General features: G+C 40.2%; 1 protein-coding gene across 1 annotated transcript in view; it reads left to right on the plus strand.

Moving 5' to 3' along the window:
- The window catches only part of LOC124623303 (CLIP domain-containing serine protease 2-like), a 91236-nt gene extending 76236 nt beyond the window's left edge, over positions 1–15000 (plus strand). Inside the window, exon 6 of the mRNA XM_047149027.1 lies at positions 14475–15000. Within this exon, the coding sequence (XP_047004983.1) occupies positions 14475–14788 (314 nt within the window). The 3' untranslated portion in view covers positions 14789–15000. The remainder of the gene's footprint in view (positions 1–14474) is intronic.
- The last annotated feature ends 8984 nt before the right edge of the window (positions 15001–23984 follow it).

Here is a 23984-nt window from a genome sequence, read left to right on the forward strand (position 1 = left end):
GGTTGCGAATGGTCCTCGCCGATACCCCAGGAGCAACAGTGTCCCTAATTTGCTGGGAAGTGGCGGTGCGGTCCCCTACGGCACTGCGTAGGATCCTACGGTCTTGGCGTGCATCCGTGAATCGCTGCGGTCCGGTCCCAGGTGGACGGGCACGCGCACCTTCCGCCGACCACTGGCGACAACATCGATGTACTGTGGAGACGTCACGCCCCACGTGTTGAGCAATTCGGCGGTACGTCCACCCGGCCTCCCGCATGCCCACTATACGCCCTCGCTCAAAGTCCGTCAACTGCACATACGGTTCACGTCCACGCTGTCGCGGCATGCTACCAGTGTTAAAGACTGCGATGGAGCTCCGTATGCCACGGCAAACTGGCTGACACTGACGGCGGCGGTGCACAAATGCTGCGCAGCTAGCGCCATTCGACGGCCAACACCGCGGTTCCTGGTGTGTCCGCTGTGCCGTGCGTGTGATCATTGCTTGTACAGCCCTCTCGCAGTGTCCGGAGCAAGTATGGTGGGTCTGACACACCGGTGTCAATGTGTTCTTTTTTCCATTTCCAGGAGTGTAGTTAATGGTGTGACACTGTGTTCAAATTGCTGCTCTTTTCAGTAATCCGGTATAGATTGCGACCAATCGATCTATTCCAAAACGATTGCTTCAGATTAAAATTAATTTGTAAGCTATTTCTTTAATTCTCTCTAATAAAAGATGGTTCCAACACTTTCGGCCAGTATAAAAAATTGCTTGAAATTGTACGTACCTTTCACATCGATCTTCTTACTTGTATTTACTTTTATGAGCTTTCTTCGTGTAACTCAAGATTCAGTATTTGATTTCTCTTTTAAAAATTATGCCCAGCTTTAGTAACATGTGTCAAGAGTGCCTCATATTCACAGTGACATAACAGGATTTGTGGGGCATGGCTTCCGTCATCTGATCCTGTAAAGTTTGATTTGAGAGTCCTACTCATTTTTATTTCTACACTGTTTTAGAGAAGATTTTTTTGAAACAATTAAAGTATTTCAGTCGGAGCAAGACGTCACAATGACTCACTTCTGATAACTAGTTGAACTGAAGATTACGTTTTAATGAATATCAATGAATTGAAATATCGGTAAAGGTACGTCGACAACACTCGTTATACGTGGTCCAAACAAAATCCAATTTCAGTTCATAATCACGATAGGATTTTGTTTGATTTTTATTTTGCGTTCTTCTAGTGATTTTTGATTTTGCGTTTTTTTAATCTTCCACACCCTCTCTCCCGTTCTACCTGGTGCAATTACTATTTCATAAACACAGTTTACATTTGATCAAGCCCGGTAGTTTGTGAGAGGTTTCGAATCTCATTTTGAATCACTGAATTATCTATGTACGTAGTAATTAGTCATCAGTTACAGTTACATGAAACTTGGCTTGTTTCATAAGACAAGTCGTAATCCTGACGTAAAAGTTGTTTGACTCCAAGTCAACGTTACCGCAACGCACCAGAGTAAAAGCTGCAGTCTAGACTGAAAGTGGACGGTAGTGGCAGGCGTGTGGACAGTTTTGGAGCGTCGAGTTGCTGAGCCCAGCGATTCCGATGTCTCTATCTTATTAAATAATATGTTGGCAACACTAGGACAGGCGCTAGATGTCTATGTATTTGCACCGAACAACTTTAAAGAAACATTATTCGATTTTTTAATTTATTATTTAATAGCTAAGATCACCTCAAACATAAAATGGATCCTGGGCAGCCAACGACTGTAAAATAAGTACACAGTGTGTCCCAGTTCCGTTAATGCTGTGGCCATGAAAAATATAAGTCATGAATTAGGTTCATAAAACCAATGTATTTATTCAAAATAATGTTTCCCTGAATCAAATCGCAGCTGAAATCGTTTTAAAAGTGTTTTGAAACAGTCTCAGGAATCCTGTACTGGAACTGCATTTAGTATTGCGGTATAGTTTTCTTGGATGTTCTTAATTACGTCGTAACGGTGTCCTTTCACTACAACTTTAATTACGGGAACAGGCTGGGGCCACATGCGACGAATACGGTGGGTAATCCCGTACTGTGATCTGTTCGCTGACCAAAAACCCGTGCACCATTTTCACTCTGTGAGTTCGGGTGATGTCGTGAAGGGCGACCACGAACCTGCCTCTCGGTATTTGGGTTCAATTCAACGAATTCTCGCCCTCAAACACAAAACTTACTGTTGCTTTTCTGCACGACCACCATCTTCCGGCGAGTGTTAGACACGTACTGCTACATTCGTAACCAAGGTGCCTACTGCAGCAATGCTAGCGCTTTGACCTTCTACACGGCTGTTGAAACTTCGGTGATCGTAACGACACAACTTGCGAGGAGATAACTTTGCAGTTTGTAATTTCACAAAAGCAGTACTAACGGAATTGGACAGACTGTGCATATCCGCAGGAAGCGTGGATTTAGGACTCTGCTGACACGCACTAGCTTTTTGTTGATTAAACAACGAAACACAGGTAGATCTGAATGTACATCTTTCTCGTGTGTCACGTTATCAGAAAAACAAAGAACTAAAAAAACCTTGACAACGGCATAAAATACTAAAAATACATTTTCATAGCTGCCGGGAGTGCAACGTAAAACGTGGGAGGGGAAATTCCGCCCTATTCAAGACATTGTTTGATTAGTTTTGTTTTACGCAAACATGTTGCAGCACTTGGTGCTATGTTTTTATTTATTTATTTATTTTTTCTGATAATTATTATTAGATGTTGTCATATTGTGGAGGTGAATTTTTGGCTTAAAGTTATTAACACGAACAAAGGAGCGGTTATTAGATGTTAAATTTTATGTTAGCGTAAATTTATAGTCACAACACTGAGTTGAGTCATTATTTGTTGTAGACTTACACAGTGTTAAAAAATGTAGGACTAAGATACTAGTTTGGATATAAGATGATTGTACGTCACTTCACGTATTTTACATGACGCTTTCAATTATGCATGTTGGTATTTTATATCTACTATGAAATCCTAAAACTTGTCGTCTGCAAAGAACAAAACGTTTTCCATTCTTTATTTATTCTGGACTGAAAACCACTGTATTATATCTTGCTTTTTAGAGTGTTTCTTACGCGCTTCTTTTTGTTCAAAAAAATGGCTCTGAGCACTATGGGACTCAACTGCTGTGGTCATAAGTCCCCTAGAACTTAGAACTACTTAAACCTAACTAAGCTAAGGACATCACTCGCATCCATGCCCGAGGCAGGATTCGAACCTGCGACCGTAGCGGTCGTGCGGTTCCAGACTGTAGCGCCTCTAACCGCTCGGCCACTCCGCCCGGCTGCTTCTTTTTGTGCTATGCTCTTGCTTTCTTTGTCTATGACGTGTTAAATAACGTATTTCTTTTGTTATTGACGTTTTTAGATGTTACAGACGGATATGGTAGACTTTATTAGCAAACACAAGGTTTCAGCCACAACTTTAAACATTGACGTAGCTACGTAGTGCTCATTTGCGACTTTTCGTGTTTGTTTGTATTGTTGCCCGCGATTTCGAAGTCTTATTGACATCTGAGATTCTTAGCTTTTGTGTGTGTATGTGTGCGTGTGTGTGTGTGTGAGTGTGAGTAAGTGTGTGTGTGTGTGTATGTGTGTGTGTGTGTGTGTGAGAGAGAGAGAGAGAGAGAGAGAGAGAGAGAGAGAGAGAGAGAGAGAGACAGAGACAGAGAATAAATTTCCTTTAATTTACGTCTATGGTCACAAACTGTTTGTTCACAGATTACCGGTTTCGGTGTATAGTGACCATCTTGAGATCTTTGTTTTATGAGTGAGTGTTACTGACAACATAATTCGTGCATATGCAGTTTTTTATATATCTCTGTTTGATGCTGGTGCTGAATCTGCATTTAACATTTGACGATGCCACTATGGCTGCACTACATTAGGAAAGTGTTTATATAAAACACAGATCTGAAGATGGTTATTATAGATCGAAACTGTGAACAAAAAGTTTGTCACCATAGATGTAAATTAAAGGAAATTTATTCTATACAGGGTGTTACAAAAAGGTACGGCCAAACTTTCAGGAAACATTCCTCACACACAAATAAAGAAAAGATGTTATGTGGACATGTGTCCGGAAACGCTTAATTTCCATGTTAGAGCTTATTTTAGTTTCGTCAGTATGTACTGTACTTCCTCGATTCACCGCCAGTTGGCCCAATTGGAGGAAGGTAATGTTGACTTCGGTGCTTGTGTTGACATGCGACTCATTGCTCTACAGTACTAGCATCAAGCACCTCAGTACGTAGCATCAACAGGTTAGTGTTCATCACGAACGTGGTTTTGCAGTCAGTGCAATGTTTACAAATGTGGAGTTGGCAGACACCCATTTGATGTATGGATTAGCATGGGGCAATAGCCGTGGCGCGGTACGTTTGTATCGAGACAGATTTCCACAACGAAGGTGTCCCGACAGGAAGACGTTCGAAGCAATTGATCGGCGTCTTAGGGAGCACGGAACATTCCAGCCTATGACTCGCGACTGGGGAAGACCTAGAACGACGAGGACACCTGCAATGGACGAGGCAATTCTTCGTGCAGTTGACGATAACTCTAATGTCAGCGTCAGAGAAGTTGCTGCTGTACAAGGTAACGTTGACCACGTCACTGTATGGAGAGTGCTACCGGAGAAACAGTTGTTTCCGTACCATGTACAGCGTGTGCAGCTGATTGGCCTCCATGGGTACACTTCTGTGAATGGTTCATCCAACAATGTGTCAATCCTCATTTCAGTGCAAATGTTCTCTTTACGGATGAGGCTTCATTCCAACGTGATCAAATTGTAAATTTTCACAATCAACATGTGTGGGCTAACGAGAATCCGCACTCAATTGTGCAATCACGTCATCAACACAGATTTTCTGTGAACGTTTGGGCAGGCATTGTTGGTGATGTCTTGATTGGGCCCCATGTTCTTCCACCTACGCTCAATGGAGCACGTTATCATGATTTCATACGGGATACTCTACCTGTGCTGCTAGAAAATGTACCTTTATAAGTACGACACAAAATGTGGTTCATGCACGATGGAGCTCCTGCACATTTCAGTCGAAGTGTTCGTATGCTTCTCAACAACAGATTCGGTGACCGATGGATTGATTGGTAGAGGCGGACCAATTCCATGGCCTCCACGCTCTCCTGAACCCAACCACCTTGACTTTCATTTATGGGGGCATTTGAAAGCTCTTGTCTACGCAATTCCCGTACCAAATGTAGAGACTCTTCGTGCTCGTATTGTGGACGGCTGTTATACAATACGCCATTCTCCAGGGCTGCATCAGCGCATCAGGGATTCCATGCGACGGAGGGTGGATGCATGTATCCTCGCTAACGGAGGACATTTTGAACATTTCCTGTAACAAAGTGTTTGAAGTCACGCTGGTACTTTCTGTTGCTGTGTGTTTCCATTCCATGATTAATGTGATTTGAAGAGAAGTAATAAAATGAGCTCTAACATGGAAGGTAAGCATTTCCGGACACATGTCCACATAATATATTTTCTTTCTTTGTGTGTGAGGAATGTTTCCTGAAAGTTTGGCCGTACCTTTTTGTAACACCCTGTATACGGTGCATGGAGGCTTAATTAAATAAATGAAAATAATTTTTAGTTTTCGTAGCTGTCTGTTCGGTTACGCTGTGTCGTAAACGGTTGGCCCTGACTAGTTTTAGTACGCAATCTGACTGCATAGAATAACAACAAAGAATGAAAGAAAATTTCCGTTAACACAATTAATTAATTAAGTCCCCAGCAACTATAAAACCTAGGAAACAACAAAACACCAGTGTAGCTGTTCTGTGTGTGGAAGTGTGATTCAACGTACACATCTGGCACGGTTCTTCTTCAATAAGACAAGAAATTTTAAATACCATTTATACTGAAGTAATTAAAAAAAATAGAAATACTATAATTGCGCAAGAAAACCAGAATTACACTCTAATACAAGAACACAAGCCAGATGCTTTGTTGACTGAACCTGTAATGACGCATTATTTAAGACACTGAAATAATAAAAAGAAAAGGGAATTTTTTTGCCTTCATATATATTGACGAAAAGCACTCTGATCATTACAATATCTCCATTCGAACAATATCTGCTGTCTAGCCCATCAAACAACTGCATAAAACATGGAACAAGCACTCCCTACTACAACATCTCAACACCGACTCACTACTAATTCTCAACAAGCACTGACTACTGCTACATCTCGACAAGCACTCTCCACCACGACTTCTCGACAAGAACTGCCAGTGGAGGAGGCGGAATAAAACTCTTTGGCGCAATCTCTGGCGGTGTGGCTCAGTGTAGCCACCTTTCATATGCCCTTCCTCCACGGGCCAGAATTTGATGGTATTTTTGCCAGCATTGGTGCTGAAAATATCACCAAATTCGTCCACAAAAATACAGACAAAAATAAAAAATAACATTAATACGTAAATATCACATAATTAGATAAATTTTTGGCTTTGCACTGACTTTTCAATAACCTATTATATAAAATACAGTAAGCAATACAAATTCTTTCATACATGTGACTTTACATAATAGTTTACACAATACACAAAAAATCGGTTTATACAAATGTTCACATAAAATGCTTTCAATGATTCAAAAAACAAGTAGTTGATAGTTCCAGCAGTAGCACCCAGCAATGGTCAACAGGTGCAAACAGCAAGACGTAACATCATTTCAGTAGAAACAGTTCCAACAGTGGCACCCAGCAATGTTGAGTAGGTGCAGACACCGACAAGTGACATCATTTCAATAGAAGCAGTTCCATCAGTTGCACCCAGCAATGTTGAATAGGTGCAGACACCAACAAGTGACATTATATCAGTAGAAGGAGTCCATCAGTGGCACCCAGTAATGTTGAGCAGGTGCAGACAGCAACAAGTGACATTATTTCAGTAGAAGCAGTTCCATTAGTGACACCTAGTAATGTTGAACAGGTGCAGACAGCAACAAGTGACATCATTCAGCAGAAGCAGTTCCATTAGTGGCACCCAGCAATGTTGAACAGGTGCAGACACCAACAAGTGACATTTTCAGTATAAGCAGTTCCATTAGTGGCACCCAGCAATGTTGAACATGTGCACACAGCAACAAGTGACATCATTCAGCAGAAACAGTTCCATTAGTGGCACCCAGCAACGTTGAGTAGGTGCAGACACCAATAAGTGACTTCATTTCAGTAGAAGCAGTTCCATCTGTGGCACCCAGTAATGTTGAACAGGTGCAGACAGCAAGAAGTAACATCATTTCAGTAGAAGCAGTTCCAATAGTGGCACCCAGCAATGTTGAGCAGGTGCAGGCAGCAACAAGTGACATTATGTCAGTAGAAACAGTTTCATCAGTGGCACCCAGCAATGTTGAACAGGTGCAGACAGCAGCCCATAATATTGACTATCACTAATCACACTGTTCATCAGAGTTTATCAGCATAAATTAAAAATATCCTAGTGGCACCAATCATGTAGAAAAAGTGCAAGTAACAGTCCATAATATTCACTATCACTAATCACACAGTTCATCAGCAGAAATTAAACATTTCTAAGTGGCACGCATTATGTTGAACAAGTGCAGGTAACAGTCCATAATATTCACCATCAATAATCAGACAGTTCAGGCATGAACAATAGTTTGAATGCACACACAATTGCTTTTACAAAATTATTATCAATGTTCTTACACTAAACATACAAATTATAATAAACACACAAATGATATCACATAATTGTCATATTAACTATTACAAATGCACAAATATCAGTAAACCTATAATATTTATGGGTGTCAGCGCAAGCCACAACAAACAAGTAAAATAATATTTAGGAGATAGGTCGGTACCAATTATTTGGGATTAGGAAAGGTAAACACACAAAACACACTCACTCATCTTTCATCCACATTAAGTGCTACTGTGTAGTTGAATAGTCTTAACTGTGTAAATGCAATTCTGTCAAAATTTGATGTTCAACTTGTGTATCAAGTAGTAGTGGCACAGTGTATAACAGTTAATAATAGTTAGTCAACGTCATAGTCATCATGTCAAGAGCAATGTTTGCCAAGCCAAATCAAATGTACAGTTGCTGAACAACTGTCAGTGTGCCTAGATATGCAAATACTTCCTCTCTCCAAAAAAAAGTGTATACTGCTTTGTGATTTAACAAAGTGTGTGTGTGTAGACTATCTTCCTTCTACTTCAGTGTTCTAGTCTGCCATCTTCATCCTCCTTGTTCCATATAAACCAACAAAAAAATATATGCTCCTCACTTACTTTACCTCTTATCCACCAAAACTCCAATAATCATCAGCATCAGATAATCTCAATACTTCAATAATACCTCTTACGTCGATACATACAAACCTTATCATCAATAGCATTTACCTTACCTCTTGTCCACCAAAACTGCAATAATCATCAACTTCACATAATCTCAATACCTCAATAATACCTCTTCAATACGTCGACACATATAAACCTTATCGCCAATATCATTTCACTTCCATAACAACTCTTTCTTCTAGTCAGTCTCCTCGAACAAGTACAGATAAAATCCTAGTGCAAACTTCATCATCCCATACAATCCGTAGACACAATGTCCACACACAACCTCTGTGTAATCCATCTGACCCAATCTTCTACTCATTATGAATTATAAAATACATTTTGGTTACCTTGTCCATCATTAAATAAGAGAAATGCATACATGACCTCTAACAGACTTTAGTTTGAATAACTTTCAGTAAGGAAGTACGTTTATGGAGTGTGAATGATCGTAATATTTCACAGTGTGTACACCACTTCAAGAATCATGGCAGAAGCAAACATGTGGAGTATTTTTTGTGTCAAGTGTCACTTACTATTTCAATTGCTCACGAAGAATGCAGTGTAATAACTGTCAATGGTCTAAACCCTAGTGTTGGTATGTCATGTCGTTAGCTTCCTTCCTATTAGCATAAATTTATACAGCTCCCATAAAACCTCCAGCTCATGGGACTTCTATGAAGTTTCTTGTACTAATGTCGTTCGTCGAATTATAGCAGTTCATTTTCTTATCTTAAAAATATAAGGCACTGAGCGTAAGCAAAACATGCAATAGCGAATAAATATACCAGTAGAGAACAGAATGTCAACAAGTGGATGCAGCACAGTTCCTACAACGAGGCTCTGCCAAGCAAGCAATCTATAATTAATACCATAGTGTGACCTAAACTCTATGTTCGTACACAGTATATCAGCATTTCTATACACCAAATTAAAGAGTAGTTATGACAACAAAACGGAAATGTGTAAATATGCAATCCATACGCTAAGCAGCAAATACATATCTTACATAATAAACAGGTCATTAGCATCATATCAGCATAAGCAAATAAATGTTCGTATGTAATCTTAATAAGTAAACATGAAGGCGCAAGCAGATAAATCACAAAGTGTAACCTACATACATAACCATATCAGCACAATTAATCATGTGACAATTATAATTTAAAGTAAATAAGCACAGCAGACACATAATAAAAAAAAAAATATGACGTCAGTGAAAAAGCAGTGCAGCCAAGCGATGCATAATATACACAAGTAACAACCCTGTTCATTAATAAAACATTGTCAAATTCACCAAATGTACGCAAGCACGTCGCTTCACAAGTAAATTCATAGAACATGAAATTTAGCACAAAGTATGAATCACGTAATCGCAAGCAGCAAATTACGTCTAAAGTACGTACCTAAGTGGAAATATGTTACCTGAAAAATAAACTCAATTAATGGTTACCTTTTTGGTTTATTACTTTTTTCTTCGAAATGGCATTCTACCTGAAATTTTCTCGATAAAGTCCTCTTATCGTCGGACACACACAGAATTTACCTGAAGTTCTTAAATATTTTATACAACCGTATCCTGGAAAATACTGAACGTTAATAACATAATTTATCAAGTCACTATAGCTTTATACTGAATTTAATCAGAGAAATTAAACTGTGTATTTGTTTACGGCTGTCAGTGCATTCGCACTGAGCGCTCGATCAGCTGTAGGTACGCGTGACGTAGGAAGTAATTGTTTGCGATCAACGACTGCCTTGTGCGCCGCGCAGACTTGACTGTTGCTTTGAGTTATGTGCCGCCGCCAAAACACAGCGCGGTATCCTTGTATTCTCTGCATGTTTACGTGTAGCTGTTAGTTTCTCTAAAGTATGTCATTCCACAAAAATTTTGACGTTCGATATGTGATGTATGCCCTTAGAGCGCCGAGTTTAAGAGTTTCTACTTCGACAGTGTTATCATGAATAATTTTGCGAATTCTATATGGACCGTTATAAAGCAGAAAAAATTTGCGACGTAAGCCCTTTCCTTTGTGAGACAAACGATGAGACTTAATTAACACCTTTTGGCCAACTGAAAAAGTTTTTAAACGACCAGGACGCTTAGCTGATTTCTCTCTTCTAGCAGCCGCAGATGCAATATTTTGCAGAGCCAGGTTCACAACTTCAGAATGCCGCAGTATCCTTGTAGGCGGAAAAGGAACGATTTCAGAAATGCGATTTGTCGGTGCTTTGTTTTTTAATATCAGTATAGGCGGTAAAGAAGTTGAGTCATTAGGAAGTTCATTCAGAATGTTTTGAAAAATATGAAGATACTGATCCCAAGTTCTGTGATTCTGATGGCAATAAAGTCGACACAATTTATTGATTTCCTTCATCCATCTCTCTGAAGCGTTAGATTGAGGGTGAAAAAGTGAAATGAAAATTGGTTTAATCTTACGACGCCCTAGAGTACGAAGCCAAATTCTAGAGCGAAACTGTGATCCATTATCTGATATAACGTTATCAACATGACCCACTTCTTTAAGAAAATGTTTGATGAAAGCATTAGATACTGAACGAGCTGTTGCTTTGCGTAAAGGTGTAAAACACACATATTTTGATGTCAATTCCACTGCTACGAAAATGTATGCAAAACCATTAGTAGAACGAACCACTGGACTGAACAAATCGACTGCAGCCATCTCCTTTAATTTCGCTGGAATGATAGGAAACAACGGTGCTCTGTGAGAAATAGTTGGCGGCTTAGCCTTTTGACATAATTTGCATTTCGCAAGAACAGATCGAATACGTTTTTCCATATTACTGAAGTAACAATTTTCTCGTAATTTGTGAAAGCATTTTCTGGGACCAAAGTGTGCATAACTGAAATGTGTGTACCACATCAATTTGTTGATCCACTCATCAGGAATACAAACTAACCAAAAAGAGTTGTCAACCGATTTTCGTTTAAAAAGAACTTTCCAGATAGTTCGCAAAAACGAGGTGTGGCCAAATTGTCCAATCTAACACGGCGTCTAAGAAAATTACAGACACCAAGGAAACTACGAACATCACGTTTTGTAGTAGGAACAGCATAATTACGAATAGCGTCTAGTTTCTCCGGATCAGGAAGAATACCTTCTGTAGAAATAATGTGACCAAGAAATTTCACCTAAGACGACCAAATTCAGATTTTTCCAAGTTCACAGTAAGGCCAACTCTTGCAAAGATACGTAATAATGAATCCAAAATTTTATTGTTCTCACTCCAAGAACGTTTCGCAATAAGAATATCGTCAACATATGAAGTAATATTGTCACGAAGATAAACAGGTAAAATTTCGTTTAAACTACGAATGAATGCTGCTGAAGGTACAGTAAGTCCAAACGGTAATGTCCGAAATCTCTTTTGGGTAAAATCGTCATATCCGGTTACTTTTTACCGACTCTCTAGATAGATTGATAGTCGAAGAGTTGTTTTGACAGATGCAAAGAATAGTAAAAGAGTAGGCAGCGGTGCAGAAAACTAAAAGGGAAATAGCACCACTACAGCTCTGGGCCCTATGCACGCTACAGCACATATTCACTTAGTGTAGTGAATCCCCTGAGGACTTTAATAGCTGCACATAATTTCCAGTTTGTGACTTAGTGGCCAGTTTCGTGGAAGTGCGTACATAAATTGATCTAACCATGAACATGGATGTATGTCGTTCTTAGAATTGCGAAAGATCTTAAATTTCCGAACAGTTAAGAAGTGTTTATAGTCAAAGTTTTCTCCTCGTGGCGACAAAGACCTACCGCGACCGTTCCAGTCTGAATGTCGATTATTGTCAAGTTCACGCGCCTGGCGCTCTCTTATTGCATCCCGTAAATGAAACAAATTATTTTCTTCAAAGCCCTCTGCTATCTGTGATTCTAAATTTCTTCTGCTGTCTTTTCCTACGATTTCGCCTTCAATTTGTTTGACTTGCTTTCGTAATGCCTCAAATTCCCTTTTGACGCGTTCATTAAATTTTCCCTGATTTTCAACATGCTTATTTATGTTCTGGTACTCTTCGGTTTCTGCAAATGTCAGTGGTGCTGTATCATCTGAATCTCTGTCCCCATTTAAACTAAGACTTGTCAATTTATCTGAAATCTCCTCAACTCTTTCCGATAAGTCACCTATTTTTTCTTTCTGTTTATTTACGTCTTCCGTAAGTTAGCGACTCGGGTTTCAGTATTAACACATTTAGTAATTAACTGTTCATATTGTTGTGTTAGGTTATTTATTCTGTCATTTGGTACGGATTCCTCGATTCTCTCAAATATTTCTTCCTTATCGTGTGCACGTTGTAAATTTAACTCTGAAAATTTTTGTACTATCACGCGATCTCTTTCTTCCTGTTCTCTATCCTGTTCCTTTTGTCTGATTTCTATTGAAATTAATCTATTATTGTGAGCATTCAAAATCGGTTGTACTTCTTCTCTAATTTCTTTCTTTGATTCATCTTTCATGTTTTTGAAACATGTCCCTGTTCGTGAGCTTAATCGTGTTGACATTGCTTCCATATCAATTTTAATTTCAGATCGTAACTGTGATCCCAGTGTCTCTAACTGTGTTTCCATTGTTCCTATTTGTGAGTCTAACCGTGTTTTTAATTCAGATCCCAAATTTAATATAGCACCCATCAACTGCTCCATATCTTCTGTCGTTAATCTCGTATTCTGAAAATTTTTCGATTGTGAAAAATTTTGAACTGTTTCTGGACTATTTTCCCGACTTATTAAATTGTTTTCCACTTCATTAATCATCATCCTGTTCTCCTGTGTTGGCGAGTTCGCCATGTCAACAATTTCGTTATTCTGACTATTCATCATTTTTGCCTTTTTCATCGATCGCGTAATCATTTACAAAACATACAAAACTCGTCACTGTACGAAAATTACACACAATGACTCTTTATCTCCAACAATACCATTCACACGAAATGTTTCCCTCAAACACGATTAACGAACAATTGAAATAATTGCACTAATTTGTCAAACCCGTAGACAAGACAACAAAAATTAAATTCTGCAAAAAAAATAGCATTAGAAGAATGACAATTACCAAATCTACACATGCAATATAGACTACAATTACTAAACTACAAATTACTACAACAATACTACTGTCTGCTATTTTTACAATCAGAATAATTCCAAGGGACGATCCTGGCAGGGTCGCCACGTGCATGGGGGCTTAATTAAATAAATGAAAATAATTTTTAGTTTTCGTAGCTGTCTGTTCGGTTACGCTGCGTCGTAAACGGTTGGCCCTGACTAGTTTTAGTACGCAATCTAACTGCATAGAATAACAACAAAGAATGAAAGAAAATTTCCGTTAACACAATTAATTAATTAAGTCCCCAGCAACTATAAAACCTAGGAAACAACAAAACACAAGTGTAGCTGTTCTGTGTGTGGAAGTGTGATTCAACGTACACATCTGGCATGGTTCTTCTTCAATAAGACAAGAAATTTTAAATACCATTTATACTGAAGTAATTAAAAAAATAGAAATACTATAATTGCGCAAGAAAACCAGAATTACACTCTAATACAAGAACACAAGCCAGATGCTTTGTTGACTGAACCTGTAATGACGCATTATTTAAGACATTGAAATAATAAAAAGAAAAGGGAATTTTTTTACCTTCATATATATTGACGAAAAGCACTCTGATCATTACAATATCTCCATTCGAACAATATCTGCTGTCTAGCCCATCAAACAACTGCATAAAACATGGAACAAGCACTCCCTACTACAACATCTCAACACCGACTCACTACTAATTCTCAACAAGCACTGACTACTGCTACATCTCGACAAGCACTCTCCACCACGACTTCTCGACAAGAACTGCCAGTGGAGGCGGCGGAATAAAACTCTTTGGCGCAATCTCTGGCGCTGTGGCTCAGTGTAGCCACCTTTCAACGGGTCACTGTTTTATTCGCTACAATGTCGCAGCTTTTGAAAGAGAGAGTGACAGAGAGAGAGATAAGATGAATGGTGTGAATTTGGACAAAGAATAAACAATTTTTTTTTACGTTTCGATGTTACGAGTAGCATCAGTGTGAGTGTGGGTGCGTCGTCTGCCTCAGAGAACTGGAGCCCGGTGGTGCTGCAGGCGATGGTGCCGGTGGTGGAGGGCGGCGCGTGCGCGGCCAAGTTCGGCGGCGAGGCGTCGCTGCGCGTGGACCCGCGGCTGCAGGTGTGCGCGGGCGGCGAGCAGCGCGACTCGTGCCGCGGCGACTCGGGCGGCCCGCTGATGGGCACTCGGCCGGCCGACGCCGTCACCGTGGCCGTCGCCGTCGCCAGCTACGGGCCCGACCCCTGCGGCAAGCCGGGCTGGCCCGGCGTCTACACGCGCGTCGACGCCTACCGCTCCTGGCTACTCCGCAACATGCGACTCTGAAGCCGATGTTCCCACTGCCACCACCTGCCCACATTCGCACACCTACTTTTTGCGAAAAAGTCTCTTCCTTTTGTTACGTAGCACTCCGACTCATCTGGCGGAACCTTGCCAGCTGTGCAATGCTATCTTCTCGACTACCTCATCTTACATTACGTGTGAGGATCACGACGTACATTTTAAGATTTGAAAAATTATATAAAATAAGACACTTTTATCGTTGTATTTTCTCAAAGTACCTCCACAAAACTTACACTAAGGTGACAAAACATATGGGATGCCTCCAAATATCGTGCCCGACCACCATTTTCCCGGTCTAGAGCAGCAGCTCAACAAGTCGTTCGAAGTCCCTTGCAGGAAACGTGAGCCCTGCTGTCTCTATACTCGTCCATAATTACGAAACTGTTGCTTGTGCAGCATTTTGTGCTCAAACTGACCTCTCTATTATCTCCCATAAACGTTCAGTGAGTGCCCAGATTATTCGCTCGAACTGTCCAGAATGTTCTTCAAGTCAGTGACGAACAATTGTGGACCGGTGACATAGCGCAATGTCATTCATAAAAATTCCATTGTCGTTTGGGAACATGAAGTTCATGAAAGGCTACAAATGGTGTACCAGTAGCGAACATAATCACTTCCAGCCAACGTTCGGTTCAGCTGGACCAGGATACCCAGTCCATTCAATGTAAAAACAGCCCAGACCGTTAAGAAACAACCACCAGCTTGCAAACTACCATGTTGACTACTTGGGTCCATTGCTTCGTGGGGTCTGTGTCTCAGTCGAACCCTACCATCAGCTCTTACCAACTGAAACCGAGACTAATCTGATTAGGCCGCTGTTTTCCATTCGTCTAGGGTCCAAACTAAATGGTCACGAGCTCAACCGACACCCACTCAAAGGAAGGCCTCGGCGCTTGTTGGTGACGTCACGTCAGCTAGGCACGGCGAACGCCAGGTCTGTTGCAGGCAGAAACGCCCTGGCGTGCTTATCACTATAAATCTCTTATTTTTGGACAAACTGTTTGGTATTGTTTTGGACTCTGCAGTTTTATTTAGATGAAAGATTTTCTTACTATCGTAAAGCTACAAATGAAGATCATAGTTCTGTATTACTGAATCCTGTCGAAACAAACGTAGATCAATATGAGAAAATGCTTTGCCCCATTGCAAGCTTCGGAAATTTTACTTTCAAGAAACTATATTTACTTGATCCATTTCGCTATCGAAACTTACCCCAACCCCCTTACAATGAACTCGTTTCTTTTATTTATTTATTTATTTATTTTCGTTTGACATCGTCACTGTAAATGTGAACTAATTTACATGTGTAAATGTCCAACTGTTGCCAGTCATTAGATTACAGTCGTTTCCAACGAAAGGAATTCTAAACAGGAAGCAAAATAGCTTCTTACATCAAAAATACTGCTGAGCTTAAACTTTTTTAAACATGCACATTAGAAAAGATAAATAGTCCCCTCTTGACACTGAAAGGAGGAACTTAATAAGATAAAAAAAATTTATTTTATAAAACAAGTATCTCTCTTTTGCCACTTCTTCTGTCCCCCACCCCCTCCCCCAACGTGTACAATCGCGAGATATTTCATTAACATTCAGTGCTCCTCACCCCATAGTCAACCAAGATACCTAAAGAAGAGCACCAATATGTTCACAGTTTTTGTAAAAACAACCCAGTACAAACGTAACTTCCTCAGATTTACAAATAAGGTAAAGAAGCACGAATTCTGTTGCTGCTGGACCATGAAGTTGTTTTTGTATGTCAGTCCTTAAAACAGGTGGAAATTTAAGTTCAGGAGTATACTATTTGTTAAGAAGTGTAATGAATTGCACAATTAATTGATTGCAGAAACCTCTCAGAACACTCTGTGTTGGTCAACTACCGCCAATAGCCTCACATTTTCCTGTGTCAGAGAGGGAGACACCACCATTATGAGTATGCCTGCAACAGACCTGGCGTTCGCCGTGCCTAGCTGACGTGACGTCACCAACAAGCGCCGAGGCCTTCCTTTGAGTCGGTGTTGGCTCAACGGAGGCGCCGCAGGCTATGTCGTGCTGTTAGCAAAGGCACTCGCCACGATCAGCTGCTCCCATAGCCCTTCCGTACCACATTTTGCCGCACTGTCCTAAAGGATACGTTCGTCTTACGTCCCACATTGATTTCTGCGGTTATTTCACTCACCGTTGCTTGTCTATTTGCACTGACAAACCTGCGACAACGCTGCTGCTCTCGGTCATTAAGTGAAGGCTGTCTGCCACTGCGTTGCCGTGGTGGCAGGTAATGCCTGATATTTCGTATTCTCGGCACACTCTTGACACTGCAGATCTCGTAATGTTGAATTCGCTAACGATTTCCGGAAATGCGTGTAGCTCCAACTACCATTCCGCTTTCAAAGTGTGTTAATTGCCGTCACGCGGCTATAATCACGTCAGAAACCTTTTCACATGTGTCACCTGAGTACAAATGACAGCTCCGCCAATTCACTACCCTTTTATATTTTATGTACGCGATACTACCGCCAGGTACATGTGCATCTCGCTATCCCATGACTTTTGTCACCTCAGTGTAATCCACTTTTCTGAACCAGTTCTGAAAACTGTTTTTTTCCTCATGTTCATCAAATACTGTAAACTCACTGTTGTTGGCGTCCACAATTTCGACTGCAAACGAAATTTTCTACACGTGCAAGTTTTAACTTCAGAGGACACGAGGGAATCACATAGCGTCTGGAAGGCGGAAGACAAGATATGCGTTTGGCTTCCGTGGACCCTAGAAACTGAGCGGTTAGATTGGATTTGCTCGCAGACACTTATTCTCTTGGGTTCCTATTGGCGTATTAAATGGTCGAATAACTTAGGAGAATACAGCCGGGTCACGTCCTCAACAACAGCCGAAATTTCGACAGGTGCACACACCGTCGTTTTTGAGGCGAAAATGCAGCGAGAGAGTGCTGTGCAAGGAAATTTAAAGCATCGGTTTGTGAACAAGAACCACAGAATTGCATCTGCAGAAAGACTGATTTCACACTGTAAACAACTTTAGCGACGACACAACCAAAGATGACCAACGTCAGAACTTACGGAGTGGCCGAGCGGTTCTAGGCGCCACAGTCCGGAACAGCGCGACCGCTTCGGTCTAGGTTCGAATCCTGCCTCCGGCATGGATGTGTGTGATGTCCTTAGGTTAGTTAGGTTTAAGTAGTTTTAAGTCTAGGGGACTGATGACCTCAGATGTTAAGTCCCATAGTTTTCAGAGCCATTTGACTCGAAATTAGTCAAACACATGAAAAAGAACACCTAACTGAAAAATGAAAGTAAGTTTCAATAAACACTGATAGGTTTGACAAAGTTATCGGACAAGGTATGAGGTCTGTAGTAATTAGTTTCCTAATATATTAATTTAGCACACGCAGCTGCAGGTGTATAACAGTGATCCTGCGAAACTGAAAAGACTGCCGTTATGCCTGTCCACCCGGTCATGGATAGCCTGTATGGATTTACTGACGTACCAGAAAGCCACTTGCTTTGTTCCGTCCAAACCAGCTAAAGCCGCCAGACATTCTCGCCACAATTGTTGTGTGACGACGAGTAGTCAGCGGATAGCGCAGATTCATACTACCAGAACTCATCCGCTGAGTCAAGCTGCCTCACAAGGAACGAGAAGTATACGTGCAAGTACCATTTTCTGCCAAGTCAAGGGTGTTTGCGCTTTCTGTTGCTAAGCGTCCAGTCTGAAGATGAGGAAGAAAATGTAAGTTCACTAACCTTTCTCCCATGTCTGCCTTGCACTGAGTTCGCATCTAAAAAAATCTCCCACCAATGGCGTGAGTATTATATTGCTGTTTTTTCTCCCACCAAAAATTGCACAAAAGTCATTCTTCAATTTTCCGGCTTTTCACCTTATTTTCTTTCAAATCAACTATTACGTTTCTTTCTTTCCTGCAGGCGGAGAAAAAGTCTTGTATCGCACCAGGCCTTGGTGGCTGTTTCTTGTGACATTTTCACCCAGTAGTGCAAAAAAGCACTTCGACGGAAGTCCACAGGTGATAAAAGCACCTATTTTTTTACTAGCATAAGTCTTCGTGAGTCATCATTTCTTAGTAGTCTGCTGGACTCTCATATTGTCTCCTGTTTCTTAGACCACGCGGAAAAAGTTGGCTGTAGGCATCATAATGGCGCTTGGCCTTGAACTCAGCTCGAGATCCTTGCTCTACCGAACTACTGGCTTCCTAAAACCTCTGCTGACACAGGCGAAAAATCTACCATTACTTGTACAAAGAACCAGTTAGAACATAGAGAAGAGGGTGGGTAGTATTACACTAATGAGTAAGGCGTGATGCAAACAGTCAAATTTTGCTCTCTCTTTCATCCATTTTTTATTTTGTTTGGCGGATAGGGTACCTGACCATAAGTTGAAATATGACCAGTTAAGATATGGAAACAGGGTTACTTTGGCAAACTATAGCAGCACACATATGATTGCCACACAATTTGATTCATTCTTTTCGCCGATAATGTCGCTTAAGGCTTTTATTAAAATGTTGCTATGATAATGGTAAAGCACTTCTTCTTTGAATATGCCCAGCTTGCAAAAACTAGTTCATTCTGAACTCAAAAGTTTTGCAATATCAGTTAAGCTATCTCATCCACTCACGTTGTTGTCGGCCCCCTTGATTTAGTAATTCATTCCATTTGTCAATAACAAATATAAAATTCCCTCCTACTCAATATATATGATGTTCAGAAGACATGCATATGTATAGTCCCTTGATTAAGTACATATATTGAACCCTAATATAAAATACAAGGACATTTTACTTTTAGCAACTATAGTGAATTATGCAAAAACAATACTCTATACTCAAACAATAAAAGAAAAGCAAATGTTGGTACTTTACAAAAGGGAAAGAAAACGAGTCAGCCAACGGATAATGAGGTGACTCCTCAAGACGTAATTGAAGGTCAATTTCATTATTAAATAATCATGAAAACTACATATAATAACAAAATGCAGTATCATGGGAGTTAGCTAGCATTATGTAAGGAAACCTATTTCTATACATAAAATTGTTAGTGTACGCATGTAAGAGTGTCTCTGATGTACTATCAGTTGTTTAAAGAAAAAACAAGAGCATACAGATACATAAATCGTATTACATGCTACGCCGGAAAAAGGTAAAAATTATTGTTACTGGAGGACTGCAGCTTACTTGAGGGTGATTCTAAAATGGTACAATTACATAGATACATACAAAGATTTAACAACAATAATTGAAGACAATATGTCAGTTTCCTGTGTAGCATAGCCAGAGATCCAGAAAAGTATCTGACACGACAGTGTCTATTAGGAAAAGAAGGGAAAAGGAAATAAACCTAATCACATTCGAGAACTTTTGTCATGTTCAAGTTTGGCACACTAGGGAAGTACATAGACAGTGTCACATGAGTATCTGGAAAAACGTAATTCAGTTCAAGGGAAGATGCCTGTGTTCATTGATTGGTGGCATTTGCGTGCATAAGCATTACATTAGCTCATTAGTACGTTCTTTCATTGAACGACCCTCCTCATAAAAGAGTTGGCCAGACAACGTTGTCATTGGCGTATTTCAATGGGATATGTTGGCAAGTGTCAGGGCAATGACAAGATTCAAGCTTCTTCTTCCAACCTGTCTGTATACCCTATGGATTTCTTTGTTACTCAGGAACAGAGACAATGTTCATCTGTATTCGCTCTACATGGTGTAACACTGCTGATACAGAAGTTGGCACATCAAGTTATATTCCTTGATTGCCTTGACAACAGGAGAGGCAAAGGCTGCTCAACAGGATACAACAATAAAGAACTGTTAATAGAGTAGTGTTACCAGACATAGTATTGATGACACAGGGTGTATACGTGGACAGGGAAAAAAAAATTCCCGGATTTCCCGCTTAAAAATACACTTTCTCCCGTGTGACAGTATATTTTCCCTTACCAATCCTTTGAATGGTTATGGTTTTATACACGGGCGTACAATTTCCCGGCACTTTAGAAAACGAAACTCAGGGGAAAAGACACGTTTTGGAAATATCTTTGATGTGCAGCAGTATGTACGCTGCGTATCTTCGTATTACGAAAGTATACATGGGAATTCCACCAAACACCGCATGTTACTTTCCGAATCACTGAAATCGAGATTTCGAGGCGCTTTTGTAAGCCGTTCGTAGCTCATGTCACGTGATCTCGCCAGCCGATGACAGCGGGTATTCAGAGCATAGGACACGTGATGTAGTCAGCGAACAGCAACATCACAGTTAAGTAGCATGAACACACAAACAGGGAAAGTTAATAGTTTAAATTAATATACATAGTGTTGCTACAAGAAAAGCAAAGCTTTCACATATAATATTGGTCTCAAGCTGCAAGAGAAGCTAAGCTTTCGCATATACTGTTGATCTTTTTGGCGTGTGTTACACTATAAGATATATCACACAAATGTGCCAGTAAAATTTTTAATAATGACATAAATGTCTGATCTTCAGGGTTCAAAATTCTTCTAAATGGCTCGTCATCGAAGAGTTGATTTTTAAATGAGAGTCAAACGATCTGTGATTTAATAAATTCATGGTACATTCTTGCACATAGTACAACTTACGTAAAAGGATATTTACTTTGTAAGTAACGCTTTTCGAACCACTATTCGCAATATTTTCCTGCGACCTGTTAGAAGTAGGTTCGTTTCAGCAGTTGCCAGAGAGCGCAGATAACAGGCGACACCGCTATCATGACGTGGGAAGCCCGTATGAACGTACGTGTAAAACATTGAAAGATCATACATTATGTCATAAAATAAACAAGGCATCAGAGGATACCACAAGAGCATCGGAATTTCGTGATCCATATTAAAATGTGCACATTTAAAGTAGACCTCGCCCTGATATTAAGCTTTTCAGTGTGGTTTTCGGGATTTAAATTTTCTTGGGAGCACCAGTACTGTATTATATCATGTTTGGTTCTTTATTATGGCATAATGCCATACGTGGTAGAAAATGAAAACGTGCACTTGCAATGTAGCGAACAGTTGAAACTAGCCAGTATTATGGAATTAAACATTTCGTTTCAAATAGATTGACTGCCTCTGCGAAAAATGTTAACAAAAGTCAAATTTCTTTCGAAAACAGACAAAAATAACTTCATTATTCCACAAGGCGATTAATGCTTGACTGTCAGAAAAGTGGAAATAAAATAAAATCTGAAACTAATAACATATTTCAGCTTTCCGTAATTATGTGAATGTGTTTTAATTAACTTGATAGCTCCCGGCCACAGATATCCGTTTTGTTTTCATTTGACGTGAGGGTAAACGAAAGGGAAACGGCAAAATCACTAAATGTAAACACGAGTCATGTGGAGACTGCCGGCCGAAGTGGCCGTGCGGTTAAAGGCGCTGCAGTCTGGAACCGCAAGACCGCTACGGTCGCAGGTTCGAATCCTGCCTCGGGCATGGATGTTTGTGATGTCCTTAGGTTAGTTAGGTTTCACTAGTTCTAAGTTCTAGGGGACTAATGACCTCAGCAGTTGAGTCCCATAGTGCTCAGAGCCATTCGAACGTGGAGACTACCCACTATAACTCTAATTGCTCTGCGCATCATCCCCGGATTACGACATTTGCGAACTCGGTCAATAATTAAAAAAAAATCGAATTTTCAAAATATGTTCATCTTGTAGCGCACATCTTTCTGAAAAGTCTGAAACATAAAACATATGTATTCGAGGAAATGTAAGACATATAATTTGGTCTTAAGTGTGCGAAAGTGCAGTGCCACGCCTCTTCATAAAGAATTTTTCTACCGCACATCCAAACTATATTCAGGAGAGTGGAAACTGAAATGTCCTGTGGCGCCTCTCCTGCTCCCAGTTGGCCGGTTTGACAGCCTTTCCCTCTTAAAAAAAATCTCGCAATTAATAGCGGATGGGATTATTTGTAATCGAGAGAACAAGAACTCTTCAGAAAATCTGAACTCTTTATTGCCTATTAGTTAATAACTTGCTGTTTTGTGTGACATAAAATTAAATATAGGATATATAAAACCAATACTGACAAGAGATAAGCAAGAAATTACACATTTCTTCAAACCTCAGCTCGTAGCACTTTTTTTCTCTCTAATCTTGCTACACATGGCGTGCTTTCCTTTCTGCGAAAGAATCTATTACCTCATCAAAGTTCGTCAAACGTTTGCTACATGAAAAATCGAAATGTCGTTATCTGATACTGAAAAAGCTGTTAATCCAAATTATACCCAAGACTGGTTTGGTTTCTCGATCTGATTACGTCTATTTTTTCACTGTCTGCTAGGCAAAACAAAATAGGCCTTTCTAATATGGCAGCAATTTTGTAACACACCAAATAAACGAGACTGTTTTGGCACAAAGGCCATTTTTACAACACGACAGAATATAATCCACGAAGTACCAATATCAAATGCCTATTAGGCTTACTACAAGCAAAAAGCTTTACGTTAGGAAATAGTTTCACATTTCATTCATACGCACCAGCTTCTCAAGCATGAGATCGAAAAGTATTATTACGAAATTTTGATATAAATTTGGAAACGTCTTATTCTTCCATAATTGGTGTGATGTCCCCGTTTCTTCTCCTTCTTCGTTCTAACAAACAATATTGTCATCACCAATTCTGTAGCTATTACTGCCACTGTCAAAATTTGTTCACCGATTAACTTCACTAACCCAGCCAGAATCACAGGTTTAGTTATCCCGCGTTAAATTTCCGGTTAGACCCCATTACGTGTTCGAACAACACGTTTTCCGCGTTACTTCCAGAATAGAACTTACGCAGCTGCTAGCCGGGGATTGTACTGCTGGTCCTTACTGGTGTAGCGATCTGGCCAAAAATTTTCTGTAAAAATTTCATTTTCTTGGTTACACCGAGAAGATAATACGTGATCTTTCTCACCTCTTATTCCTGTCAGTCGTTTATTTCCATTCTGGTAGTCTGAATCTCTGGATTTCGCTAGTAATATAGCAATGCTGATCATTCGCAAACCCAATCAACCACATAATCAGACGTTCGGCTTCACTCCCTCAGCTCGTATAGCCCCGTCCCCATTTGTCTGCTGAAAGTTTATTTCTAGATGCGACGAGGAATCTCCTGACAGAGACATTACGTACACTATGCATGCATTC

This window comes from Schistocerca americana, chromosome 1 (assembly GCF_021461395.2).
Source record: "Schistocerca americana isolate TAMUIC-IGC-003095 chromosome 1, iqSchAmer2.1, whole genome shotgun sequence".
NCBI classification, from domain to species: domain Eukaryota; kingdom Metazoa; phylum Arthropoda; class Insecta; order Orthoptera; family Acrididae; genus Schistocerca; species Schistocerca americana.